The sequence below is a fragment of the Notechis scutatus genome, chromosome 13, assembly GCF_049901735.1.
Source record: "Notechis scutatus isolate UNSWTSFEM ecotype Mainland chromosome 13, rNotScu1.2, whole genome shotgun sequence".
Classification (NCBI taxonomy): domain Eukaryota; kingdom Metazoa; phylum Chordata; class Lepidosauria; order Squamata; family Elapidae; genus Notechis; species Notechis scutatus.
This window is the reverse complement of record NC_142021.1, coordinates 1,722,624-1,750,553: the sequence shown is the minus strand read 5'-3', so window position 1 is coordinate 1,750,553 and position 27,930 is coordinate 1,722,624. Positions and strand designations below refer to the sequence as shown.

Here is a 27,930-nt window from a genome sequence, read left to right as displayed (position 1 = left end):
CACGTTGGGGGCCATTGTGGCATCCCCACGGTCAAAATTCAGGCACTTGGCAACTGACTCGTGTTTATTTATTTATATATTTATATAGAGACATTCTATAGCAACTGTGGTCACAAGTCGAGGATTACCTGCAGTGGTTCACATATGGCAAAGACGTTGACTGCGAGTCCGTGGCAAGAAAGTCCCTGGCATCCCCTTTTGACCAGGATGGGTCAGTGGGCCTCGACCGGCAAGGACAAGCCAAGCAAGATGGGCATCGGAACACAGGCACGGTGCCTCTGGCTATTGCCCACAGACCAATTTATTGGCATTTCCAAAGACTGAACACGGCACGGAGTGAGGGACACATAAGGAGGGGAGGAAGAACCGCAGAGGGACGATCTAAGGGTCTCGTTCCAGTTTTGTGGCCCAGCTGGCCTCCCCGGGGACTGGACTCCTCTGCTCAGAGGCCTCATTTAAACGTGCTGATCAGGGGGACCCCCCGGGCGGGGAATTCCAGGTGAAGCTGCCGGAAGAGCATGGCGCACTGGTTCCTCTCTTGGGTCTTACCCAGGCTGTGGAAGAGCCTGGCTTGGAGATACAGGACGTCCCGCAGCTGTTCTTTGCAATCCACTTTTGCAAAATAGGTTTTGGCTTCGTTCAAGTTCAGGATAGCTGCTTCCAGGGCTGAGAGAGAGAGAGAGAGAGAGAGAGGGAGGGAGGAGGGAAAGAAGGAAGAGAGAGAGAGAGAGAGAGAGAGAGAGAAGGAAGGAAGGAAGGAAGGAAGGAAGGAAGGAAGGAAGGAAGGAAGGAAGGAAGGAAGGAAGGAAGGAAGGAAGGAAGGAAGGAAGGAAGGAAAGAAGAAAGAAAGAAAGAAAGAAAGAAAGAAAGAAAGAAAGAAAGAAAGAAAGAAAGAAAGAAAGAAAGAAAGAAAGAAAGAAAGAAAGAAAGAAAGAAAGAGGGAGGGAAAGAAAGAGAAAGAAGAGGAAAAAAAGAGAGAAAGAAAGGAGAGAGAAAAGAGGAGAAAAAGAAGGGAAAGAAGGAAGAGAGAGAAAGAAAGGGAAAGAAAGAAGAGAGAAAGAAGAGAAAGAAAAAGAGAAAAAGAAAAGAGAGAGAAAGAAAGAGGGAGGGAGGGAAAGAGAGAGAAAGAAAGGAGAGAGAGAGAGAGAGAGTCAGAAATTTTGAACTACATCCGTCCCCTTTTCAAAATAGGTATTTCAACAGATGCCCACCCACCAGCCAAATAACAGGGGGCAGTTTGGCATAGTGGTTAAACTCATTGTGGCTCTTTCCGAAGCCCCAGGCAAGGGAGCCAGGCTGGCAGAAACGCCCGTTCAGCTCCGTGTTTTCGTCGAAGAGCAACCACATCGTTGCCCTGGGGACGCCGACGGTGGGGAGAGCTTACCTTCTGCCTTCTTGGCGGGCTCGTAAGAGGCCGCCGAAGCAACCTGGCACTTGGCCACCAAGAACATGGCGGCTCCTTTGTCCAGCACAGCCCCATGGGCCAGGATGGGCTCTATGGCCATGTGCAGGATGCTGAGGGCTTGCTCGGGAATCCCCAGGATGAGCTAGGAAAGAAGCAAACGCAACGACGGCAACGGCTAAGGATTTGACGATGCCAGCCGGTTGTAGTTTCTTCAACCCACAACCAGCTTAACCCTATACTTGGGGGCGGGGGTGTGTGTGTAGATAATCTGGGGGCTTGTAGGCTTGGCAGCAAGGGTCCGGGTCCCCTTCCAAGCAGCCAAGAGAGAAAACGCAAGGAGGAGCAGAGCTGATACCTGGGCAAAAGCCAAATTGAGGATGGTTTCCGAAGCCAGGTACTGCAGGCGGTACTCCCTCGCCAGGGCCAGGGCCTGCAGCAGGATGGGCAAAGCGATCGTGTGGCACAGAGACTGCCAATACAGCTCGGCCATGGAGAGCAGGACGCTGGACCCAAGGAAGAGAAGGAAGAGAAATGAGGAATTAGAAGCGTCATTTCCCAAGACGCTTTGAAGCACCGTCTCTGGGGGTTCCGATTAACCACTGGGCATTTCTGGAGCGTTTTCCTAGTTCAGGGGTCCCCAAACTTGGCAACTTTAAGACTCGTGGGCTTCAACTCCCAGAGTCCACAAGTCTTAAAGTTTTCCAAGATTGGAGAACCTCTGTCCTATTTGCTTTGTGATTGGCCACTCACTGTTGTTTGCAGCCGGGCGGCCTTATGAATAGGAGCTATAAATAAAAGGAGTAAGCAAGCAAGCACATCCTTTTGTGTTTGGTCACACCTGGGACGCAACCCGAAGCAGTGAGGGAGGGCCCCCAAAAACATTAAAGGGTATCAAACTATTAAAGGGTATTGATTTCAAACCATTAAAGGGTATCGATTCTCCTGCTTTGGGCAAAGATTGAAGCAAAGCTTTTAAACATTATCATCCCTTGAGAATAAACAGCAAGCCTCCTGCAGATTTGGCTCTCTTCTTTACAGGTAGTCCTCGACTTACCACGGTTCATTGAGTGACCGACTGTCAGGATTCCAGCAGTTACCCCCATTTAAATCATGAGCCTCGAGCCAAACTTCCAAAAGATTTATTGGGAGTTAACATGCCGGCATTGCCTGGGTGTAGCCGATTCTGAGACACATCATTCATTGTCACCCTTGACCCTGGTTTTCCCTCCGTCCTCCTGGGTGTATCGTAATTCATATTCTCCAATGGGACACATCCATAGCCCAGAGTCATCAATCATGCTCTCCAGTTAGAATTTTGCACGGCAGAAACTTCGGTCACTTAGTTACTATCTTTGAAAACATTTATGGAATGCACTTTTGGTTTCCAAGCTGATGCACTGCTCTTTCAAACCCCTTCCCCCCCACTTTCTCTAAAAGGACCATAGAAATATTTTATGAGTTGATACCGACGTTACAACGGCACTGAAAAAAAGTGACTTATGATTGTTTTTCGCATGGCCATTACAGCATTCCCCGCAGTCACGTGATCCACATGCAGGCCCTTGGCAACTGGCTCCTATTTATGACCTCTTGCTGTGTCCTGGGGAGTCACATGATCCCATTTTCCAACCTCCTGACAAACAAAATCAAGAGGGAAGCCAGATTCATTTAACGACCGGATTACTAGCTTAATCATTCACTGTGGCCATTCAGGGGCTGAAGCGAAGCACAGGAAGAGGCCCAGGATAGGCCACCCAAAGCAAGTGCCTCCTTTGGCTAGAAATACTTGTCTCTTACCTGGTGACCATCTCGATGTTTTTGATTTTATAGCAGTGGCTCAAGAGCTTCTCCAGGAGCTTGTGGGCCTTGGACACCTGATTCTGGGCCTTAAGCAAAGTCACTTTCCTGAAAGACAAAAATCCAAGGGCAGAAAGGCAGGAAAGTTATTAAGCCACCCAGCCGAGGTGCCTTTGTTTATTTGCATTCATTTATCCCTCGGTTATTGTTATGTTTACCCTTTCGTCTCATCCACCCTCCAGTTTTATTGCTGCAAGTCGCCCAGGTTGGCACCACGGTGAAATAGTAGGCAAATAAATTTAAATTACAAAAATAAACAATCTTTTGTTCGCAGCAGGACCAAGCATAAAGGTGTCTTGTGAACCCCAGCCCGGCCCCCAGGAGAAAAATCGATGTATGGGCGAGCAAGAAACTGATACGGCTTTCCACAGTTGATTTATGGCTTGTTTAAGGACCAGAGTTACGGCAGCCTTGCAAAAGGTATTTTATGGTCTGTCAAGCACTTCCAGCCATCATCAAAAGCTGCCCCCGCTTCTCCGTGACTGCATTTCAGGTGCTTGGGAACCGGCTCACAGGTACGACTCAAAAGTAGATAACAGATAATCAGAGTTGGAAGGGACCTTGTAGGTCATCTAGTCCAACCCCCCCACCCCCTGACCAAGCAGGAGACTCTACACCAGTTCTGACAAATGGCAATCCAGTGTCTTCTTGAAAGCCTCCAGGGATGAAGCTCCCACAACTTCCAAAGGCAACTTCTGTCCCATGGGTTGACTGTTCTCACTGTCAGAAAATTCCTCCTTATTTCCAGGTTAAATCTCTCCTTGATCAGTTTCCATCCATTATTCCTTCTCTGGCCTTCGGGTGCCTTGGAGAATAGCTTGACCCCCTTCCTCCTCTCTGGGGCAGCCCCTCAAATACTGGAAGATGCTCTCCTGTCTCCCCTGGTCCTTCTGTTCCCTAGACTAGCCAGGCCCAGTTGCTGTAAGCAACACAGACAGGATTCACATTGATTTATTTTTGCCGCCTGCTGATCTCTCACCTGTAAACCCCCTCACAGCTGTTCAGCGCAGTGATCCCAGCCACCAGTGAGTCGGCAACGTGGTACCGGCCATCGTTCAGGGCTCGATCGAATTGGATTTTCTGATCGAACAGCATCCACAGCTGCGAAGGAGGATCAGAAAAGATTTAGAAAGAACTGGATTTTTCATGTCTTTTGTGACATTTGCACACCCCACATGTATTGTTGTCTGTCCAGTCTCCATTTATGTGACATCCCAGATATGTTGGGACTCCCATCCTCCTCAGTTTTGGCAATGGGCCATGTCACCTCAGGATTATGGGACTTGCAATCCCAACCCATCCAGAAAGTAGCAGGTTACGTTAGCCTGGTTAATGCATTAATATAGTTTGGGTTTAGACTTAAAAAAAAAATTGTGATGCCTTTGTAGCTCAGTTGAGCATTATTTTTTGCCTGACAAAATCCAGATCTGGCATTATTGAGAAGTGCTTCTGGAAACAAACAACCAGCGCAACGTTAATAATTCAACTCGCAGGATTTTGTAAGCAAAACGCATAAATAAATCAAAGTCAGAAAGCATTCTTCTCTCAGGATTTACTACTGCTGGAGCTCACCTGGGCATGCTGACTGTTGGTGGGAAATCTCTCCTTAAGATGCTTCAGAACCTCGGAGGCCGCAGTGAAGTAACCCTGATGCATAGAAAAGTGCGATTGGAAAGAAGAGGAGAAATTCATGCCCAAGCTAAAACACTTCGATGCCTTAGTTCCAAAAAAATAAAAATAAAAAATATACAGTGCCAAGAAGTGCTTTCATTTATTCATTCATTCCATTTACATGGCCACCCATCTCACTTTTATGTAGCTTACAATAAAATACTTCCTGGGGAAAAATATTTAATACATGGTCAGATACATTTAATAAAGCTGCGCCATTTCAAATTCTCTCAAAAGTCTTGTTCTTCGGTAAGATGTGGCTTTGTTTTAGGGCAACATGGATCACTTTGTCGAGATGCTGAAGCGTCATATAAACAGATTCTCCCAAGTAGAAGTTGTACGAACGCCTGCAGACAGGCTGCCTGGGGGAATTCTGGGAGTTGAAGTCTGTACATCTTAAAGTGGCCCACGTTGAAAAACGCTCCTCTACAGTGACTGAGTGGTGAGTAGAGCAAGGGAGCAGGGATCTACCCAGATGAGGCAGATGGGGTGTGCTATGGTTCACTGGTGCAGACAGTGGAATCGGACAGTGGGGAAGAACATGGGCCAATCCAGGAGTCTGGTGAGGACTCGGATGAGGGTCCTGTATCCGATGCAGAGATGGGGCCAGGACCATCTGGGAGTTGTGTGCTGACTCCGGAGCCTCCAGAGTCTGGCAGCAGTGAGGAAGAGGAACAAGGGGAGCCTGTTCCCAGTGTGCGTGTGCACAGAGCTGCTGGAAGGTGAGAGCAGCTGAAACAAAAGGAGCGACTCCGGAGTAAGGCTTGGAGGTGATTGCCCCTCCCCTAAGGTTTAAAGGAAGTGCAAAGATAGATAAACCTTTGCAGGAAGCAAAGTCGTTCGCTCTGCTCGAATTAAATCTTGAAGCTCTGTCCGGACTTTGTACTTCGGTTGGGTTTTTTATAATTCATTTGGCACTTTAGTTGTTTAGTTGTTCAAAGGAGAGAAAGGTGGATGCTTATCTCAAGGGACTGTTTGGGACTCCTTACTGGCTGGGAATGCACATAATTCCCAGCACTGAAATACAAAGAGAGTTGTTTGGACTAAGCGTGTGCTTAATTACGGTCTCAGAAGCCTTGGTCAGAATAGGGTTTGGGAACTCAGGCCGATTCCCCAAAAACCCGACTCTCTTCTTCAGCCTTAAGTAGGGCACACGTCAGAACTATCGGAAGGGTCATACGAAACGATGGCAGGGAATCTCGGGCACACAGCAACACGCCACCCACCTGCTCCGCGTGCAGCTCTGCCAAGTGACACAGCACCACGGCAAAGGACTCGGTGTTGTTTTGCTGAACGCCCACGTTCACGGCCTCCAGGCTGTTCATGCTCAAGAGCATCTGGGCCTGCTGGAGCGCCATTGTGCTAGGGCGAGAGAGAGAGAGAGAAAGGTAGATGGGCAGAGAATAACAGCCTTGGCACTAGGCCCGTTCCTTTTATTCCGTTCGGAACAGAGGCTCTCAGTACCTTTAAAAGAAAAAAAATAAACTCCATTCAAGAGCTTAATTCCACGGTGGCCATTATGGAAATCAGTACAATGTATTGTGTACTTCCCACCCACCCCCCCTTGTTTGCAGGTGCACCAGGTGTGCTAGACATCGTATTCAGTTCCTGGGATTTGCTAAGCTAAATGTTGTGGCCTGTCAGCCGCCGGCCCCTCCAGCAGCTGAATCAGATCAGGGGCGGTGTGGGAGTCAGGGCCACCATCGAGGCTAGAGCTCCGAGGGGAAGAGGAAATGGAGGGAGAGAGAGAGGAGGGAGAGGGAGGGAGTGGGGGAGAGGTAGAGCCTAGGCCGTCCATCAGCCCTCAGATGGAGAGTCAACAGCCCCCAGGTGTGGAGGTGGCTGATGAGGAAGAGGAGGAACAGCTGGGTCCAGTGCCTGATGTGCGGACACACAGAAGGCAGAGGAGAGGAGAGCAGTGGAAATCTATGGGCTGGTCCTTGGGACAGAAGAGCCACCGCTACTAGCGAAGCCCCACCCTAGCTCTGGGGGATAAAAAGCAGGGAGGGGAGACGAATAGGTGTGGCAGACAACTATTCATCTTCTGGACAGACGGACTTGTCAGCCTGCATCGAGAGAGAGACTTTTTGCCGGGGTTACTGGCGCTCCTAATAAAGGAATCATTGATTTAACTAAGTTTGTTGTGTTTGGGAGCTGGGTCAGAACACTAAAGATATACTTTTGCGCTCTTAATTTTAATTCAGAGGAACCTAATGAATAATCCTGAACGCGGCTTCCTGGCGGTTTCAGACGGGAAGGTTTTCTGAGCTTCCCCAAAATCCCTAATGCCATCTCACACCTTCCGCCCTGCCCGATGCCGGACAACCTGCGTCCATACAGCCTCCAAATGGCCGTCTTCTGGGCGATGCTAATATCAATCAGTTCAGACAAGCTGTGTTTCCAGTGTAAGAGGTCGGAGTCTTTCAGAGCATCCATTAGTTTGTTGGCCGTCTTTCCTGCCAAAGCTCTTTGCTGGACCAAAGACTGGATCCCCAGAGAGGCTAAATACTAGGAAAGGAGGAGAGAAGGGGTTTTAAAAGAGGAAGCTGTTAGTCTCCCAGATGAAAGACAGAAGGGCCAAGTAGGGAAAAGTGACTTAAAAAAAGAAAGGAAAGGAAATTGACCAAGGGATTGACACATACTGGTAATCCAAAATATACAGCTTTCTTCACAGAGTGCTCTAGAAGTATGCAGCTATCCGATCTTTTCTGTTCCAAGATGTGCAGCCAGCTCTGGTCAAAGAAGATAGGAGACAAACAGGATGGTTACTGAGAAGTCCCTTCACTCAAAAGTCTGGTCTCCATGGACACCTCAGGATTAGGAATTTCAGGGTCAATAGAAGCATCCCTGCATGCCGCCCAACTTGCTATCGCTAAAAAAGGAAATGATTCCGTGAAAGGAAACTCAGGCAGCCTGTTCTGACCCAGGCTTTGCCAAAGGTAAACACAAACTTGTTTTAAAAGCAAACCCTATTTTATTGCAATGCTGGGAATTACTTTCATTCACAGCCAGAACTAATTATAAACAGTTCCCCAAGATAAGCACACACCTTTCAATGCTGTGGAGTGCTGCCAAAAACAGAAGTGTCCAATTATACAGAAAACAACCGAAGTACCAGAAAAAAACCACCAGAGCTTCAAAGAGAACTTGGAATCTATCAAACTACTTTGCTTCCTGCAAAGCTTTCGTCATTGAGGTCTGACTTTTATCCCTTATGGGAGGGGCAATCACCTCCCAGCCTTACTCCCGAGTCGCCCCTTTTGTCTCCGCTGCTCTCGCCTTTTAGCAGCTCTGCACATACACGCACTGGGAACAGGCTCCCCTGGGTCCTCTGCCTCACTGCTGCCAGGCTCCGGAGGCTCCAAAGTCAGCACCCCACTCCCAGATGGTCCTGGCTCCATCTCTGCATCAGATGCAGGACCCTCGTCCGAGTCCTCCCCAGATTCCCTGACTGGTCCCCTTTCTTTCTCACTGTCTGACTCTGCTGCTGTCTGCAGGCGAACCACAACACTGCCAATTATTATTTTTCTTTTCAAAACTAAATCAAAACTGGCCAGACTTGCACGTTTGGCCTCGGTGATCCTCAGATTCATGGCACAGGCAGCTGCCATCTCAACTCAAAGCATTGGAACAGAACGGGGGTAAGGAGGATCTCAGATCTTCTGCTAGGAAGCCTTACCAAGCAATGCTGCAGGCAGACGTGATCGTTAGACTCCTGGGCAATCCGGATGGCTTCCTGCAGGGCCAGCTCAGCCTGGTGGCTGCAATCAGAGAGGAAAGACAGCCGCTGTTAAGGCTCTAATAATATGTAGACCCTTAAGAATATACAGGTTGACTTACAATGGTTTGTTTAGGGACTGTTCGAAGTTACAACATGACTGAAACAAGGGATTTATGGGTGTTTTTCACACTTACAACCCTTATAGCATCCCTGTGGTTAAGATGATCAAAACTGAGTTGCTTGGTAACCGAGTCAAATTTATGATGGTTGCAGTATCCGCTTTTGCAATGAGCAATGGGAAAGCCAGATTCATTTAACAACTGTATTACTAATTTTACAAGTGCAGTGACTCACTTAACAACTGTGGCAAAATGGGGCAAAGCTCACTCAACAAACATCTCACTTTGCCACAAAAATGTGGGGCTCCATTGTGTTCGTAATATATATATGTTATTATAAATATAATATAGAACCAGCCACTAAGGAAACAAGGCAACTCAACCTCGTTTTCTTAGGGGAAGACATAGAAATTCAATTTTCTTTGAGGGACAAAAGGAAGGACATTTTACCATTTATATTGGGGTTTGTTTGTTTTTTTGATTAGGAGTTATTAGATATATTCTGCCTGAATCCCAACCCACGGCTGAGAAGATGGGAGAACCAAGGAGTCAGGAAAGGTTACACTTCCCTGCTGGCTTCTGAAAGTAGATTCAAAACCACTCACTAGTGACCAAAGCGGCAGTGCAGCGCAGCCAAATTAAGAGCCGCATATCGGAGGCTTCGCCCATAGCCTTCGTCTCCGTTACTTTTGCTTTCTGCCCCGGTAAGAATCAAGCGGTCAAAGTAGTGAAGGAGGCTATGCGTTGAGCTGAAGACGTCTTGGACTCGAAGGCTGTTTAAGTAGCTCAAGTAATGCTAGATAGAAACAAACCAAGTTTGTATAAACTACCAGGGACATATATGAGCTTTGCATTAAATAAGTGTGTCCTTAATCACAAGTGGACTGGATGATAGGGTGCGTTTCCGTATGACATTCAGTCACAGACTATGGTTTACAAACCATGGCTGGATTGATGTAAAAAACAGCAAAAAAATGGCCGTAAATTTTGACATGACTCACTTAATGACCACATCACTTAACAACAGATGTTCTGGGCCCAATTGTAGTTCTAAATCAAGGATTACATGGATCAGAACACCAAATCAATCAATTGGCACCTCTTGAGTCTGCCTTGCCTCCCTGACATTCACGCAGCTTGATACACCCGGTAAGGAAGGATACACCCAATAAGGCGGGACCTAAGAAAACAAATTAATCTAACTTACCGCTTCCGCAAAATCCGGGTTAAATTTTAACAAGTTGTTCAGCTCCTTTTGTAAAGATGCCGGAGAAAGTGCTTTAGTCTCATCGTTTTTCAACAAAGATGCCTAGAATTAAAATTCCAAAAATAAAACTTGTTTCTGTTAAGAGATAGATGTAAATTCACCGGAACGCTATAAATTGAACCTTTCCATAATCAACACTGCTAAAGAACTTTTCACAGCATTCTACAACTTTAGCAACTTGAAGGTGTGTGGATGTTGGGGGTGGGGGATTCTGGGAGTTGAAGTTCACCCTTCTTCAAGCTGCCAAAGTTGAGAAGCCCTCCTTATACTGCATGTGCTTCTTACGCAATCAACTGCAGATAATTCATTTAGGGAGATCATAGGAAATTTGTTAAATAAAACACTTTGCTTTTTGGAATTGCAGATATATCCACACTCTAGTCCTCAAGCTGCAGAATCTCTTTCACACTCACTGCTCATCTTCCCATATATTAAGGGATGGGAAGTAGAATACACCACAAATATTCAGTCTGTCTTGAGCTTATCAGTTAGCATACCTGTTGGGAGAGGAAGTATTCCGCTTGCTTCTGTGAAAGTGGGCCATTGCAGGATATCTCTTCCTCCCTTCAAAGAGAAAAGCCATCATGACATTTCTCCAGAAAATTAAAGACCCAGAAGTAGCAAAGAAAGCAGTTCATTTCAAAAAGGGCCAAAACCCCCCCAGAGCAAAAGCCCTCAGGTGTCACCCTAGAGGGTGAAAGTTTTCACATTCATTGTTAGCTAAGGTGCTCTGAGAACTTGCAAGCTATTTTGGTAGGTATGGATAAAGCTACAGCTACTGTACATATTACATGAGCCCCCTCCTGCTGAAATGTAGACAATAGAACCATTTCAGAACTTTTGGTCAAATTTATCCAAGAGCTTGAATTGGCCACATACAAACCAGGGAATCTTGGGATCACTCCTAGCTTTTATTCAGTAACCAAAACCAAGATATACTTAATTATAACAGTGTGCAGAATTTCCACCCCTCCCTTATTTAAAAACTGGCTGTTCCCCCAGTTTTGGATTCGAGGGAATGACACTCCTGGTATGTTTTCGCTTATTCGATGGTTGTTGGTTTTCTTTGCTTTTTCAACGTTATGTACAATATCATCTTGTTGTTTTAATAAGCTGTTCAGAGTCCTCACAGATTGAGGCTGAATATGGATTTCCTACAAATGAATAAATAATAACCTGAGCGGTCCATCAAGTTCTTCTTTCTCCATTTCCTCATCCGGTTCTCCACAACGGGTCAGCTCCATTTCACTCTCATCACCTCTGCCTTTCTTCTCTTCATTTTGGAAGAACTGCTGGAGAGCCGTGTAAAGCTTGTAGACTTGGCTGAATGAGAGTTTATTATAAGCCAGGATCATGTGGCGCAGGAACAAGCCTGCAGAGGTAACGAGGAGGCTATTATTGTGGACTTGGCCCTTCTCCTGCCTTATCAGCTCGACAATGCGATACAATCAAACCTCCTATCTTCCTCAGGTTTTGTAATACCCATTTCTACCACAACAGGGAGCATTTCTCCAAACGGAACAAGTGGCAAAAAAAATAAAAATGATTTGCATCAAAAAGATTGTGCAAATCCATAAAAATTAAGTTTGACAAACTAAGTTGGGTTTGTTTTATTGAAGCAAACCAGCTTAGGCAGTTAGATTTTAACTAAGGAATGAAGATCCAAGATGTAAAGTAACTAAGATTTTTTTTTTTACCTACAACACTTGTTTTGTGAACTTCTGGTTCGGTTCCACTGAATGAGTCTGAAAGATCGTCAAAGAATTGTTCCATATCTTTCAATTCACCTTCCGCCATCAGCTTGATCCTGTAAGTGAGGCCAACAGATGATGCTGCAATGTTCTATATACAAAGCACACAAACTATATATAGATCCTCCAAAAGATGAATATTAATAAATAAGTATTTTGAAATCAGAATTGAAATTGTAGCACCAACCCTCCCCACCAAAAAGGATTAACAAGTTTCTTCATCCAAAGAAATATTTTCAAACTTGTAAAACAAACTTCCTATTCAGAGAAAGACCCTAAAACCTGGAGAAATTTATTAAAGTTACATCCTTCAAAGCACATTTAACCCCACTAACAAGTCTTTTTAAGCAAACAAGAATGGGCACCATTGAAACAAACTGGAATATGCAAAAAGGAAAAAAAAATCACACTTACCTTGTTTGAACAGAATTTGCTATTTCACGGCAGCATTCATCAATAGCTTGAATCAAACGAGACAATGTCATATCAGGACCCTAAATAAAGAAGTAACACTAACTGTTAGAACATAATCTATTAACTCACAGTTCACGAAATATGATTTCCTGAATTAATCCCATTGATGGATACATACAGCATATGCAACCATAAAATCAACTTTGGATGAATGTGCCCAATTCACAGGGACAAGCTACACCATTCTGACTATTTGTCATAACCAGAAAGACTACATTCATTTTGGCCCTGTCACCATTTTATATTTTGTATTTATATACAATATAAACATATAATGTACTTATATACTGTTAGCTTGTTAGTTTCCTTTTCTTCTTCTTTTGGATTGTGTGTTTTTCTCATCAGCTGCCCAGAGTACACTATCTTTTAAATTACAAATTCATAATTAAATGTACATCTTATTTATTGAAGTAAATAGAAATAAATGAAACCTTACCTGACCTCAAAACCTCCCCTCCCCTTGAAAGCCCCAAATGACATAGGAAAAGCCGTTAAAGCCATATTTTTATTGTGGTCTTTTTCACCCTTTATTTTATTGTTCTGTTATTTTACTTCTGTTTTTATTAAAGTTTTTGACCTTTTAAAATTTAAATTAATAATTTTGCCATTCCTAGTTCCTGCATTTCTGACAGGAGATGACACTTCTGTGCATTCTTTTCATTTCTTCCTTCTTATTGTTGTAAGCCACCTAGAGTACACACAAGGCAATATAGACGGCAAATAAAAGTCTGTAGAGATTCTCAGTCATCCAGGTCATGGTTATCCCAAAAGTGCTTTTTCAGGAGGAAACTGGACTTTCATGGTTTTTACTTTTGAAGGCATTTCAATTCTCATTCAAGAAGCTTCTTTAAGAAGCCTCAAGTGACCCCGAAGACACAGATAAAACTCCAAGCGGCCTCAATGACCCTCTCAAAGGATGCAAATGACCAGCTGTCTGCAAAGAGTATAAATCCTTCCATTCTCCATCAATCCAGTCAGAGCTGAAGCAGTTTCTTTGGACATTTTCCAAAGTTGCCTCTTGCAAAAAAGCACCTTTGGGACAGGAGGCAAATAAATTTAACAAATAATGTCCCCCCCTTCTCCACAAAAGAACGCCCCAAAGGGATGCAGGTTTCCTCTTTCTCCCCTCCACCCCCCTCCACCCCCCACAACCTGCAAGAGGGGCAGTAGCAGCCGGTTGAGACGCCGTCTTTCCAGCAGGCTGAGTTGCGGCCCGGTCCGGCCCAGCTCCCGGATCAGCACCAGCAGGGCCATCTTGTAGGGGGTGACCCAGTCCTTGATGCCGAAGACATTGGCATGAACCACGCCGTTGGTCATCATGGGGTTGAAGTAGAGGCTCTCGTGGACGCTGGCCATAGCGCCTTCCGCGACGCCACGATGGGGGACCGCATACGGAGGCGCACCCGCAGCATCACCCGGGCAACCGCCGCTGAGTCCCCGAGCAGCCAATCGCCGAGGCCGGAGGAAGTGCGCGGGGGCCGGGCCTGAGCCAATGAGAGCGAAGCTTGAGGGGTGTCACGGTCAAGGGTAGGAGCGGGAACGAAAGGCGCGGTGCCAAGAGTTCCGCTGGGCTTAAAAGAAATAAGGGAAAATGGCAGAATAATTAGAATTGGAGAGTAATAAGAATAAAAATCTCGGAGGTCTTCTAGTCCAGCCCCCTGCACAAGCAGGAGACCCTATTCCATTCCAGACAAATGGATTTCAGAGGAATCACTTCAGTGTTCTAGATTACAAATATCTAGGGTTTTTTTTAAACTTCTATACTCTCTCTTTTTTGTAGGTCTCCCTAGAGAAGGAGTTCTGTGTATGAAATATCGGATGATGATTGATAACTCAACACTGATGGGGCTACCTAATATTATAATGAAATGTTTGCAAGCAAATTACCAAGCTCAAGAGACAGCAGGAATCCCACAGTTCTACTTTAAACCACAAATATTCTTTTCTCCTGGAGAACATGAAAGCTTGCGTCCTTTTCCAATATGTTCATACAAGACTATTCACTTTTTAATCATTCTCACGTCATACCCCACTTGCTTAGGGTAAGCTTGGATTGGTTTAATGGCTCTGTGGTGTGAATCCTGCCCATTGGTTTCTAATTCATTTATCGTGCAAAGTCAGAATACGATTTAGTTCAGCAACCAGGTTAGGTTGTGTAGACTCGGCTTCTGAGGAAAAGAAAGAATCTTTGGGCCTATTTTGGAACTGGGAACCTAAGCAAATTCATAACTAAAGGGATGCTCTTCATTCGTATTGCTCGTCTTTTGCTTTAGGTTTACAAAACAGGGACATACATGTATATATAATGCTATCATCCTGCACATTCAGCATGTCAATAAATGTTACATTTCAATACTAAAAGTTGGTTTTATTAACATTTATTTCACAATTAAGCAAAGGTCATATTACCAATTGCTATGCTAATGACCTTGGCGTAAATTTAAGAAGACTTTAGAATAGCAGATAAGAATGGCTTACTTCTCCAGCATAATCTCCTGACCAGAAAAGCTTCCTGCTCATTTCTCTCCATATGACGTGATTCTAAAAACTGCTTTTCTGAGCGATCATGCACAAACTTTTGCTGACATAAGACAGTTTCTGTTTTCCAAACAACAGCTGTGTTTCTAAACTATTTTTGCAGAGCTGGAACTTTAAGGACTAGTTTATATTATTGAGTTCATAATTTATAATTTGGGAGCAGATGAAAAAAAGTAGAACGGAGGGGGGAAAACTCAATAAATGAATACAAGTTAGAATACAACTTTTTTAAAATTATTGCTACTAGTACAGATTATTCCAAAATATTTCCAAAAGGCATATTTATTTAGAAGTATTTATAAAATCATCCCAATCAAATAAATGCTAATAGTTTTCATTATAATAATCATGAATCCCCAGAGAATGAATGCAATGACGGATATATGACGTAAGAGCCCCAAATCTTTTCTTAAAATACTGTGACGTCACACTCTCACCCCCCCCTTTCTCAAGAACGTCCTGATAAACCCACCCCATCTGCAATTCACACCAAATTTCCCCCCCTCTCCATTTCCCACAGAATGGAACCGCCCGATTGTGCCGCTGTCATTGGCCCTCGGGGACAGCCAATGGGAAGACAGAGAGGGGAGGATTGGGACGGCCATCGGCCTCTTTCCCGGTCCCCGCCCCCCCGGCTGGCCCCGCCTACCTGCTTTGGACACCGAAGGGAGGGAAAAAACGGCTGCGCGCATGCGCGGAATAGGGCGAGTGGCCGTGGCGCGAGAACGCGCGGGCCGGGGGCGCGAGCCGGAGACAGTTGAGCCGTTGGAGCCCCTTCCCCCCACTTCCGGTCCTATCCCGGTCCAGGCGAAGACAGGAGGCGGCTTCAGAGCGGCCATGAAGGTGAACCAGCGGGGAGGGGGGAAGGAGGAGGGGCTAAAATGGGGGGGGGGCTGCGGGGGTTCCCACGGGTGGGGGGGGAGAGGAATTGAGTCTGGGGGTATCTGGGCTCCCTGAATGAAGGGGGGTGGCTGCACATCCGGGGCGGGGCTTTCACCCATCAATAATGAACCGGTATTACTGTGCATTGTGATTCTTATGATTATTAGCTACTGTTATTGTTTCTCCCAAAAAAGGGTCTTCCCTTCAGGTCCCCCCCCCCCACCTTAAATCCCAGCAGGGCTTCAAAACAGACCTTCCAGCAGGACCACAAACTTCCCTCCTGACCCAGAAGGATCAAAGTGCAGAGAATTATGATTATGAATATTCATTAAGCATGAAACTCAAGTCAACTGAACATTCAAAAATTATGTTGTTGTTATTATTATTATTATCATCATCATCATTGTATTATGTTGTTGTTGTTATTATTATTATTATTATTATTATCCAAGAAAAGCTGCCTTCTGCAATTGACCGATGGCAAATTTGTCAATGCCACTGATGGTGTTCAAGTGGTGCTCCCGTTGTTTTGGGACTGTACCCAAGGTGCCTGTGACTATTGGTACTACCCTTGCTTGCCTTTGCCATAGTCCTTCTATTTCTATTTGTAGGTCTTTGTATTTTGTTGTTATTATTAAATGTTTATTCTGGATCTGGGCTCAGCAGCAACAACCCTCGGGCCCTGGTCTTGGTTTTAGGGGGCACCGGTTGGAGGAAGATTTTTCTGAAATGAGAGCAATTCGACAGCCCTCATCGGGTTTATCTGCTGGATTGGTCTTGGGAAAGGAGTGTGTTTGTGGTTTTGCAGCAAACCCACAGTGCACAGGGACACCGCTTGGCATCAGGACCAGCCTCTGGGCACTCTGCAAGGAGCCCTGCAAATAGCAAAGAAAAGACAAGAGGAGGCAAAAAAGAGTTTCTGAAGGAAGGAAAATAAAAGCCATTGGAGAGAAGTGACCAGGGAGATCTCCAGAAGCCTTAAAAGAGGTTGTAAATACTGCCAGGGATGTGGAAGAGCAGTCTGAAGTGCTGGTGCCGCCTGCAAAACTTTGGAATGGGACCGTGTCTGAATTTGCACAGTAACAACTATGGGGTGCTATTTTCTCTCCTCGGGGACAAGGCTTCTGGGTTTCACGGGGGCTTATTGGGAGGAATATGTGCAGGAATGCCGTTTGTTTATTGGAAAGCAAGAGGATCTAAGATGACAGCCCAGCCCTTGGGGTTCAGTTTCTTGGCAATAATCACCACCAGAAAACGTGAACCAGCGCGATGTATCCCATTACAATTGCTTCTTTCTTTGTGCCAGCTGTTTTATAAGTAATCAACCAGAATGTAGAGTGGAGCTTTGGAATATTCACTATAGTGCAGGTGATAAATTCTACAGCCTAACAAATAGTGGGAAAAGCAGAATGAGAAAGGACATCAAATCCTACGCTCTGCTTAGTGCAGGGTTTTAAAGGTCCAAGAAATTTGACTATCAAAGCCATGCTTGGAGTGGCCAGTTCAAAGTCTGTGACAAAAATGCTTGGGTATAGGTTAGCTTTGCATTTTTATGTGGGATGTATATATACCTATAAATTATGTGTACAAGGATACACTTCATCTGATTAAATAGATCTTTAGCTGCAATCCTGCCATTTGCGTAAGAATATATCCTGCTGAATGCCTAAGGTCTGTTTCTGAATAAACACAGATGGGTCTTCCATAGTCACAAAAGGTTAAGTTTATTGGGTATGACTAACAGTTACACAGGTACAGTTTTGGACGTGATCTCCTCCCCAGGGTCACTTCCTGCAAGGAAAAAGGATCAGCAACTGTGATGGTCCTGCTTGCTATTGAAAGATCTTGAATTCTTATTTACAAGCAGCAGGATCTTCTCTGCTGTAGCCCCAGATCTAAAGAATATTATTTGCTTGGAATTCCACGTAGATTTCTTCTACACTCTGTTTGTAAACAGGTAATTCAAAAAAATTTCTGGGCGATAGGGATTAGCTGGAGATTTCCTTTAGGCTGTTCTTTATGTAGTTTTAGGTTTTTAAAAAATACATGGTTGTGGGTTGATTCTAGATTTGTATATTGAATCTTCTTGGGCATTTCTTGTGATCTTCCTCTGAAAGAATGATTGTTCAAGTAAGTATCTTTGAAAGAAACAGGATTGCAGCCGCACAATTGAAACTGATAAGAATTTGGCTGTTTTTGTGGCTATCGGAGGTTCAGGAGTGGTTGTGAGAGAAATGTGAGCTGGAGAGAGAAAACGAAACCGGCTCAAGACAGGAAGAAGGGCACTGGGGACTAAAAGATAAGGGCAGAATTCTTAAATTCCCCCAAAATGCTTTCTTAGTCATTCTGGCTACAGCGAGTTCTTTTGTTCAGAATGCATCCAGAAACTGGCCAATTAAAAACGAAAAATAAACTAGCTGGAAGAACTGTTCCACCGAAGTGCCTGCTTGATGCCAACATTTCCAGGGTGGGAAATGTTGGACCCCCTCTTTGAAGGGGAAGACCTGGTTTTTTTTGCCACTTTGATAGCTTCTCCCGGCATAAATGCTGTGTGAAAACTGGCACAATTCCATGTTCTTTGGTGTTTCTGTACTCAGTGTCCTGTTGAAGCTTTGCTGTATAAAACCAGCCTGTTAGACAACAGCCCAAAGGTTTAGGGTTAGTTTGGGGCACAATTTATAGCTCGAATTGTCAGCACAATCCCCGCAGCACGCAAGGAGATTTCTAATCCTAGCTAGTTTGCACTCTTGTTGCAGTTCTTACAGGATGTGTTCAGAGCATAAAGATTTTGGAGTGATACATTTCAAATGTCCTCCGGAAGAATAGGGGAACAAGTTTTGTTTTTCCTCCATTAAAATACGCTTCTTGTTTTGGTTGCGGTGTTTTCTTCTCCAAAGAAACAGCGTGATGATGTAAGTGTTTGTGTACATTTTTTGTTAAAACTCTCCCTGAAAGTCAACAACATCTCGAAGAATCTGAGAAAGGTGTGTTTCTCAACAGACTCTTCGGGTGGTGTTATATTTTATGTATTTTTCTATTCAATTCAACTCCAGGAGAACAAGATATAAGATAAATAGGAACAAGATAAGAAGGAGCAAAAACAAGCTAAAAAAGATAAGAAAACAAGGAATCAAGGCCAAGGCATGTGAACTGCAATCCTGGCGGTGGGGATTTTAGCCTCTTTTGGCATCAGCAATTATCTAAAGCTGGATTGATTATCCATCAGGCTGATCCCTGAAACAGATGGCACCTGCATCCTGGGGCGGACCGTTACGTCTACAGTTACTGTCCGGGCTCATTTATTTATTTTTGCTTTTCCCTTGGTGTAAATCCCAAGACTTGGGTAGCCTTTGCAAGAGACCAGATTCCTTTCTGAAAAATCTTCCAAGGAAGCTCAGCCAGCCTGCTTGAATGGGGAATATTGGAACTGTGCTCCTTTATTTTCCAGCTTTGGCTAAATGATTCAAGACAGATCGGAGAAGAAAATGGCAGGTGCGCAAGAGATCCCAGAGCCCCAGGGGGTTGAAGTGGGAAGAACCGAGCTCCCTTAATGAAAAGAAGTACAGACTCCTGAACCAGGAGAGCCACATACCTTGCTGCAAATGCCCTTCTCCATCGGAGAACAAATTGTGTGCTTGTCGTCATCGTCACCCCTTAGCCTAGACCTGAAAACTGCCTGCTCACCGCCTGGAGCGATCGTCCTAACCAGAGGACCGAGTTCCTCTTCCAAAATTCTTAGTGGAAAAGGGGAGCATCCTGCAACTTCTCTGGTTGATGGACAAGGGACAGGAATCCGGATCTCTTTGTCGGGTGCCTCTGTGGGTCGTCCCTCTCCGTCAGTTCAGGTGTTAAGAGATTGGCTCTCAGGCTGGCAAGGCTTCTGGCAAAGACGGACAGGGGCAGGAGGGGAGGGTGCCTTTGCATGCTTCTTCAACCTGGGAAGACTTCGTCCGGACGTCAGAGGCTGAATTTGCTTCTGCTGGTCTCTTCCAGGCAGGAGCGACCTCCATGTGGGCTTCCTGCTGCGGGTTGCTGAATGAGGTCATGGGGACGGGAGCGGTTCGCAGCCAGCAGCCTGGATTCGGAAGCGGGGCGAACCCCTTTCGGTTTGCCCCGAGCACGGACTTCACCGTCTATTCCTCAGCGGCAGCGACGGGCGCCAACCCCGCCCTCTGCAAGTCTTGCGGCCTTTCCTTCTCCGTATTCAGGAAAAAGGTGAGCGTTTTAAGCAGGGGTCCCCATACGTGGCCAGCTTTAAGACTTGTGGGCTTCAACTCCCAGAATGTCTTAGGGTCTGGCCTTCATTAGAGCATTAGGGGTCTCCAATCTTGGCAACTTTAAGACTTGTGGACTTCCAACTCCCAGAATTCCCCGGCTGGCATAGATTCATAGCTGACTGAGGAATTCTGGGAGTTGAAGTCCACAAGTCTTAAAGTGGCCAAGTTTGGAGACCTCGGGTTTTAAGGCTCAGAGGGCAGGTAAATCTCCAAGGTTCAACCTTACCCTGCATGCAGGCTCTGATCGACACGTGGGAAGGCAAAAAAATAAAATGGGAGAGTGGGGACATTAGAAAGCCCTCATGGCTTAGGGATGAGGTCCACCTTGGAAGTCAAACCTGGAGCCGAAGCCTCCTGGCCGCCTTGTCATTTTCCAGTGATGCTTGACTGCTGATAGAAAATGCCCAGGATTAGAGATGGATTTAAGGATTCAGGGCACCAGTTGAGGGCTGCACGCCTTTCCCATTCCTTACGGGTTTTTGTAAATACAAGTAAGGACAAGGAACCCTTACAACAGTTTAATTTAGCGGCCATTCGAAGTTACAAGGGCACTGAAAAAAGTGACTCGGGACCATTCCTCACCATGATCCAAATTCAGACGCTTGGCAATCGATTCATGTTTATGACCGGCGTCTGATAAGCTCAGTCGAGGGGGGGAGGAAGCCAGATTCACTTAACCAGAGCAAGATTCCCTGAACAGCAGTGGGAAGCAAAGTTGTAAAACGGCGCAAAACTCACTTAGGAATGGAAACGTTAGACTCAGTTGCAGTCGTAACTCAAGGATGACCTGTGTAAAGTAAGGACTCCCGACATGCAGCCCCATTCAAATCATAAGTCTCTAGCTGCATCTCTCTTAGGAGTTGACATGTCGGCGTGTCCTGGTTGCAGCTGACTTTGTGACACGCCCTTCATTTCCCCCATGACCCTGGTCTTCCCCCCACCCCCTGGATGTATATTCTCCAATGGGACACATCCATAGCCAAGAGTCAGTCAATCACATTCTCCAGTAATAATCTTGCGCACCAGAAGCTTCGGCTGCCTAGCAATTATCTGAAGCATTTAAGGAATGCGCTGCTTTCCCCCACTCCCTTTCTGCTGGCAACTCAAAAGACCAAAGGAGAATTTTTTTGAGTTGACACTATTCCTCCTTTTTTCCTCCTCCACTGCGAGGCGTGTAACACCCCTCCTTTCTCCCCCCCCCGCCCCCTCCTCCTCTTCTCCAGCATGTGTGTTGCGAGTGCAAGAAGGACTTCTGCTCGGTCTGCTCCGTCTTGCAAGAGACCCTCCGCCGGTGCTGCACCTGCCAGCTGCTGCAGGAGACAGGCTTCCAGCGGCCGCAGCTGATGCGGCTGAAAGTCAAGGACCTGCGCCAGTACCTGCTCCTCAGGAACATCCCCACGGAGACCTGTCGGGAAAAGGAAGACCTGGTCGACCTCATCCTCAGCCACCACAGATTGGCCTCCGAGGAAGAGACGGACACTAGCAGTTTGTATTCCACGCGCTCGCAGGCATCCAGCCTTTCCACCCAGCATGTTTCCCTCTCCGGATCGGTGTCTTCCTCGCAGGGAGACCTCGCCAACCGGCAGGAGAATGCGGGCAATGAAACGCACTTACAGGTGAGCTCCTGGAAGGCGGTGGGGGGGGGGGGAAGAGAGGGAGGCGATCTTACCTGCCGATGGGGAGCGGAAGCTGCTCTTTCTAGAAAGACCAAAAAGGGGATGAGTTCGCAGTAACTCTTCTTGTGCATTTAGGGGCCAAGCGAGAGACTCTCGGCCGATGTGGGGGCGGAGGAAGACCACGCAGCAGAAGAAGTAAGGAACGAACCACCTGATGACATTTGACCCCAAGGGTTGTTTTTTTTACTCCCTTCTCAGTTTTCTGGTATAGTTTTAAGGTAGAGGTCTCCAACCCTGGCCACTTTAAGACTTGGGGACTTTCAACTCCTACAATTCCCCAGCCAGCCATGCCTGCTTTTTTTCTCTCTTAATCTCCTAAAGTGGAAAGAGATTGCAGAGGAAGGGATTGCAAGAGAGTCAGCTATGCTGGCTGGAGAATCCTGGGAGTTGAAGTCCACCAGTCTTAAAATGGCCAAGTTTGGAGACCTCTGGTTTAAGGCACCCTCCAGAACTTTTAAGACCCGTGGACTTCAACTCCCAGAATCCTCCAGCCTGCATGGAATCCTCCCCAGCCCGGAATTCTGCGAGTTGGAAGTCTGCGGGTCTTAAAAGTTGCCAAGTTTGGACAACCCTGGTTTGAAGGCAAACCAAACAATATTTCCCAACCTAATTGGGGTTCCTGCTTGAGTATCCTCTCCCTCTACATGCAGCAATGGATCTTTTTTTATCAACGTGGGTTGGATAACAGCTGGCCTCAAAGAAAGGGTTTGGCAGGAAGTGCCAGCAGGGTAATCGTGGCTGGCCTGTTGCCAGGCGGCGTCCCCTGCAGTAGGTAGATGCCCTTTCAGGGGTGGGGGGAAAGGGAATCGGTGGTGGTTTGGCTTTCCAGTTTTGCAGGATCGGTGGGCTCATTGCCCCTGGAGCGTTCTTCTCCTGTGCCCATGGAAAACACCTGTTGTTTTTTTTTAGACTCCAGGCCAGTCCAGGAAACGTGCCAGGGCCTCGCTGTCCGACATCTCCAGCCTGGATGACGTGGAAGGGCTGACTGTCCGGCAGCTGAAAGAAATCCTAGCTTGTAACTTTGTCAATTATTCGGGATGTTGCGAAAAATGGGAACTGGTAGAAAAAGTCAGTTGGCTCTACAAGGAGAACCAGACGAATCACCGGCTGCGTGAGTCTCCCGGTTTTTGTCTTTCCCGTCTCGCCCATTTGTTCGCGGGAGGGAAGGCGCGCCCTCTCCGTTTCCCTTCCGGAGCCTTGGAATGCCTCGCTGTCAGAGCTCCGGCAGTTACCCCCATTTAAATCATGAGTCTCAAGCTGAAGTTCCAAAACTTGATTTATTAGGAGTGAACATGTCCAGCACTGCCTGGGTGCAGCCGACTCTGAGACACATCATTCACTGTCACTCTTGACCCTGGTTTTCTCCCACCCCCTGGGTGTATTGTAATTCATATTCTCCAATGGGACACCTCCATAGCCCAGAGTCATCAATCATGTTCTCCAATTAGAATTTTGCACAGCAGAAACTTCAGTCACCTAGTTACTATCTTTGACAACATTTGTGGAATGCAGTTTTGGTTTGCAAGCTGCTCCACTGATTGGCCTTTCTCCCGGTAACTCTAAAAGAAATATTTTATGAGTTGACACCCGCTTAGTGACAGAAGTTCCTATCCCCAGTTGCCGTAGGTTGAGGGCCGCTGTCCTTAATGACACAAACTGGGTCAGTAAACGGGAGGCGTCCTCTAACCGTGCCGTTTGCTCCTTTGGCAGAAGGAGAGAAACCTCTGCTGACCGACGAGGACGACAACCTTTGCCGGATATGCATGGACGCGGTCATCGATTGCGTGCTGCTGGAGTGCGGCCACATGGTCGCCTGCACCAAATGCGGCAAGCGCCTGAGCGAGTGTCCGATCTGCCGCCAGTTTGTCATCCGGGCCGTTCACGTCTTCAAGTCCTGAGCGGCTGGGCTCAGCCACCCTCCGGAAGCTTCCCGCTGCACATTTCCTCCCGAGATGGCCACGTAGGGTGGGGGGGGCAGGGAGGGAGGGAGGGGAGGCTCTGGAAAGCCTCTGTCCCAATCCATTCATAGCATCCTGACCGGGACCTTAGGAGCTTTGACCGATTGTATTTCTGCTTTGCAAGTCAGATGCCTCTTAAAGATAGAGATGTGTGAACTGGATGGCTTTTCCTTTTCCTTTTTTTATTTTTATTTTTCCAAGACAGCAAAAAAAAAGGAAAAAAGAACAAAAGGCAAGACTCAAGTTAAAGAGTCTAACGTGCAGGAGGAGATTCAACGCTTCCGATTGTTCTTTTCTGAAAAATAGCACAAGAGGCGAGGAAACCTTCCCAGAGAGCAACTGGATGAAGCAGAAGTCTTCCCTGGGGGGGCAGGGGGGCGTTTCTTGCCCAGGGAGGGAAATTTTGCAGGCGGACTGGCGGAGCAGTTCTTGTGCCAATCACCCAGAGTGTCAGCACACCTGGGGATCGACAGTTAGCCTTAATGGAAAGCGCCTGCATCAGAGCGAGCGAGTTTGTACCGCCGTTCCGAGAGCCTAAAAACGTCCTCGGATTCAGAACGGGAAGAGTTTTGAGTTTACACGCTCGCTCTGAGAACGTTTCCCAGGCTTTGTCACACGTTGATCTGGCCCTCCCGTGACGCCAAAAGCAACGCTGGGTTGCGTGGAACAATCCGTAAAGCAACGTTAGGCATGGAAAAAACATTTTAAAAGCACTGTAAAAAAATATGCAAACCACACGGAGAATCCACGACAGTGTTGAATGTCTAGTTCCCTGGAACCCTCAGACCTGATGACACAACCAGGTCTTTTTGTGGGTGGGTGGGTGGGAGGTTGAGGGTGCTGCATAGGATAGGTCAGAGGTCTCCAACATTGGCCACTTCAAGCTTCAATTCCCGGAATTCTCCAGCCGGCATAGCTGACTCTCTTGTAATCCCTTCCCCTGCAATCTCTCTCCACTGTAGGAGTTTGAGAGGAAAAAAGCAGGCATGGCTGGCTGGGGGATTCTGGGAGTTGAAGTCCACCAGTCTTCAAGTGGCCACGGTTGGAGACCCCTGTATCCGCCTCGATAGAGAAAGGTTTGGATGGACTGCCTACCAACAGGAACACCTCCAACCCTCTTCTGAAACTGGCTCCATCGGTGGCTGGGGGTGGACCAATCTAGTGTGTCCAGTGGATGCCAGGATCTGACCACAAGCAGTGAGACTCTTTCCCCCTGGGCTTCGTATCACAGCCATTGCTCTGACGGCAACGCCGGGTCTGGTGTGTGATCCCACTCCAGGCCGGGCTCTGGATAACCTGAGGGAGAAGCCCTCGGCCGTCAGCCTTGTTCCCAAAGCCAAGTCTTCCCCACATCAACTGGGAGAGCCCCCCTCCACTCACTCCCGTACCAACTCCCCCAGGAGAAATGGGTCCATTCGAAGTAGCTCCCAGCAAACGGGGAAGCCTCTGTGGTGGTGGGGGGAGGTAAGGGGGTCTATAGTAGCCTGCCCCTCTGCTGCAGCTCCCCTGCACCCAGCCAGCCCTCAACCCCCCCCCCCCAATGTCCACCGAAGTGTAGACATTCAGGAAGGAACCAGGTCACAAACCCAGCAGCAGCAAAAAGCAACCCACAGCAGACCTAACGGGAATTATTTTTTTAAAAGAGCCAGGTCTAAGAGCAACCGATTGCAATCTCACTTATTTAGCCCTGCTGCTTTGGGGGAGGATTGGGGTGGGGGGAGAATTGAAGTTGACCGTTTTTTTCAGAAGGGAGCAAGACATCACGGCTTTGGGGTTGGTTTTGGTTTGAAAATTGTCTCTCAAGGGGACGGTGTAGAATATCGACTCATTCAGGGCTATACGTGCATAATGGAGAATGTAGCATATCCATAACATTCTGAGTTAACGGCTGGCTTAATAAATGTTTTATCCATTGGCTTTGGTCTGCTTTTCTCTCTCCGTCCCCTGCCTGCAATAAAGGAGGCCCTTAATTTTCCCCGTGTGTCGGGGAAGTATTAAAACCTACAGGCTCGACAGCCTTGCACGAAAGCTTTTTGTGAGTTGCAGATTTCTTTTAACCATCATTTCTACAGCTGGTGAAAAGGGAAAACACACCACCAGGTAAGCAAAGTTCTTTACTTTTTGCCCCAAGGGACAAAGCAACTGGATTCCCCTGGATCACAAAAATGCCGTCCGAGTTTGCTCTTGAGAAACAACTTTGGGGGGGGCTGGGGGGAGGTTGAATCTGGGGGGGGGGGGGACTTTTCCAGGAAATCTTACACAGGTTCAACAGATATAATACAAGCTAGCCTCTATTTTCTGTACAATCGTTTATACAAATTTGAATAGAGGTAAAACCGTATGAGGAAGAAATGAAACTGGAGACAGCACTTTTAACAACATTGGCACTTCATGTACTGTATACTGAATTCCCACCTCCTTTTTTAAAAAAAATGTTAATAAAGTTAAATTATAGCAACTCATTTAAAAAAAACACAACCCAAAAACTCTTTAAAACTTGAAAGCTCCAATATCTTAAATTACAGAGATCTCCAAACTTGGCAACTTTAAAACTTGTGGACTTCAACTCCCAGAATTCCCCAGCCAATCGTGTCTTTTTCTCATCCCCCAAAAGAGGAGAGATTGCAGAGGAAGGGATTACAAGAGAGTAAACTATGCTGGCTGAAGAATTCTGGGAGTTGAAGTCCACAAGTCTTTAAAGTGGCCAAGTTTGGGGACCCCCTGTCTAAATACTTTTCACCAGAAGATTGGTTGTAACTGAAAAGCTTTCAAAACTAAGGAAAAGGTGGGCTTTATATGGGAAGAATTTAATAACACTTTCATCCTTCATCTGTACACCCTTGTTTTTTGCACCCACACGCCTTACCGTGTTGCTCGAGCATACAAAATGGTATACAAAACGTGCTATTTCCCCCCCCCCTCCCTCCAATCTTAAAAAGTCCTCCCCTATTTTCCCTTCCACCCCTTCAAAAGTGGGGAAATACCCATCCGATCGGTCGTCGTCTCTCTTCGGAAACATTTGGCAACGCGAAGAAACCCAAGTCAAAACGCGGGAGATGCATTCGAGAACTTTTGCATAAATAACTTTTTAAAGGGATTTTGTACAAAAATAGTTTTGCATTAAGGTCAAGATGTAACGGGGGGGAGAGGGGAGGAAAAAAAAAAACCAACAACAACCAACAACCACAGTCCCGTAGGCAGAAAAAACCCAGCAGGGGACGGGCCCACCTTCATCAGCGCAGAAGGAACGTTCTGCTTCGGAGGCCTGCCGAAAGTCTTCGCGGGCGTCCCCACGCTCCAGCCGCAGTTCTGAGTTGGCGCGTCCCTATCTTTCCCAGCACACGAGGTGCACGTGGCTCAGCGGAGCACCAAATGGCTAACCTGGGTGCCGTAGATTCCCGTGGGGTCCGGAGGATGGAAGCATCTTCCTTGGGGTCCTTTTTGCCCCCCCCCTCCTCTCCCCACTCCCCCCTGGCTTTCATCGCCTCTATTTACAACTCTGTCCTTGCAAATACTAACTCAGCTTCTTCAGCAGTTTCTCTTCCGTTTGGCTGAACTGGACGCTGACCGACATCTCAGCGATGAACTGTTCGCAGCCCTCCCGGCTGACCTGCTTGCAGTAGCGGAGGTCGATGTGGCAGATGCTCCCGCAGCGCTTGAAGTACGACAGGCACTGATCCGTCACCTTGTTGCAGTCTGGAAGCGGAAGGGAGGGAGGGAGGGTTCACTTAGTGGCCGTTCAAAGTTACAACGGCGCTGCAAAAAGGGACCAACGACTGGTTTTTTTTCTACGCTTACAACCCATGCAGATTGTGTGATCAAACACAATTGTATTTAGGACCCACAACCCCCTTTTGTGACCTCCTGACAGGCAAAATCCAAGGGGAAGCCAGATTTATTGCCAACTCATCAGCTGGAGGGATTCACTTGACAACGGTGGCAAGGTCGTAAGACGGGGCAAAACTCACTTAGCAAATGTCTCGCTTAGCAACAGAAAAATTGGGGGCTCACTTGTGCTCCGTAAGTTGAGGAATACCTGTAATATGAGAGTTTGACCCCAGGCCAAAGGCAATCAATGCACCTCCAAACCTCTGCTGCCAAATTCAAGGAGTCCTCCAATTACGACTATCGTTAGGAGCTGAATTATTGTTGCCAACCTGGTTAAGGGAGTCACGCCCAATTTTGCCACCTTTTTTTGGCCATGGTTGTTAAGCAAATCACTGCAAGTTGTAAAGTGAATCACAACTAAGTGAGTCCGCCATCCCCCAGGTTGGAAACCAGCTGGGAAGGTTGCACACATGGCCTGGGATGTTGTTGCAACTGCCGTTAAATCC

The 27,930-nt window shown here is 46.8% G+C and overlaps 3 protein-coding genes across 10 annotated transcripts in view; 1 reads left to right on the top strand and 2 right to left on the bottom strand.

The window, feature by feature from the left end:
• Positions 1-57: 57 nt before the first annotated feature.
• ANAPC5 (anaphase promoting complex subunit 5) lies at positions 58-13,717 on the bottom strand. The gene is made up of 17 exons (XM_087942549.1): positions 13,418-13,717; positions 12,206-12,285; positions 11,738-11,847; positions 11,217-11,412; positions 10,538-10,604; positions 9,981-10,082; positions 9,379-9,569; positions 8,613-8,694; positions 7,576-7,665; positions 7,260-7,441; positions 6,160-6,295; positions 4,835-4,909; positions 4,242-4,363; positions 3,203-3,310; positions 1,761-1,908; positions 1,385-1,547; positions 58-666 (listed from the first exon to the last, which is right to left on the bottom strand). Exons 1-17 carry the CDS (start codon positions 13,619-13,621, stop codon positions 452-454), a joined length of 2,271 nt encoding a protein of 756 aa, XP_087798675.1. The 5' UTR covers positions 13,622-13,717; the 3' UTR covers positions 58-451.
• A 1,732-nt stretch (positions 13,718-15,449) lies between these two features.
• On the top strand, positions 15,450-25,513 carry RNF34 (ring finger protein 34). Of its 4 annotated transcripts, none has more exons than XM_026686851.2 (6): positions 15,450-15,646; positions 19,679-19,900; positions 21,186-21,578; positions 21,714-21,773; positions 22,548-22,749; positions 23,349-25,513. In XM_026686851.2, the coding sequence occupies exons 1-6, from the start codon at positions 15,494-15,496 to the stop codon at positions 23,534-23,536; spliced, it is 1,218 nt and encodes a 405-aa protein (XP_026542636.1). In that variant the 5' UTR covers positions 15,450-15,493; the 3' UTR covers positions 23,537-25,513. The 4 variants fall into 4 exon arrangements, with proteins under 4 accessions (XP_026542636.1, XP_087799067.1, XP_087799066.1 ...); XM_087942941.1 differs by having other exon boundaries at positions 15,468-15,646; positions 23,352-25,513; XM_087942940.1 differs by lacking the exon at positions 15,450-15,646 and adding an exon at positions 19,129-19,530 and having other exon boundaries at positions 23,352-25,513.
• A 375-nt stretch (positions 25,514-25,888) lies between these two features.
• The window catches only part of KDM2B (lysine demethylase 2B), a 41,263-nt gene continuing 39,221 nt past the window's right edge, over positions 25,889-27,930 (bottom strand). For all 5 annotated transcript variants that reach the window (XM_087942934.1, XM_087942935.1, XM_087942936.1 and 2 more), the window contains one exon: positions 25,889-27,292. In XM_087942934.1, coding sequence (XP_087799060.1) covers positions 27,111-27,292 — 182 coding nt within the window. In that variant the 3' untranslated portion in view covers positions 25,889-27,110. The remainder of the gene's footprint in view (positions 27,293-27,930) is intronic.

What these genes read in the sequence shown, in the direction of transcription:
- ANAPC5 (XM_087942549.1), bottom strand. Translation starts at nt 13,621, where the DNA reads ATGGCCAGCGTCCACGAGAGCCTCTACTTCAACCCCATGATGACCAAC. An exon ending in TCTGCCTGCAGCATTGCTTG is followed by an intron (nt 7,666 to 8,612) that starts GTAAGGCTTCCT and finishes TTCTTTGACCAG; the next exon opens with AGCTGGCTGCACATCTTGGA. An exon ending in TCAATTTGGCTTTTGCCCAG is followed by an intron (nt 1,548 to 1,760) that starts GTATCAGCTCTG and finishes CTTCTTTCCTAG; the next exon opens with CTCATCCTGGGGATTCCCGA.
- RNF34 (XM_087942939.1), top strand. Translation starts at nt 19,288, where the DNA reads ATGCCCTTCTCCATCGGAGAACAAATTGTGTGCTTGTCGTCATCGTCA. An exon ending in GTCCCTCTCCGTCAGTTCAG is followed by an intron (nt 19,531 to 19,678) that starts GTGTTAAGAGAT and finishes GGTCTCTTCCAG; the next exon opens with GCAGGAGCGACCTCCATGTG. An exon ending in TCTCCGTATTCAGGAAAAAG is followed by an intron (nt 19,901 to 21,185) that starts GTGAGCGTTTTA and finishes CCTCTTCTCCAG; the next exon opens with CATGTGTGTTGCGAGTGCAA.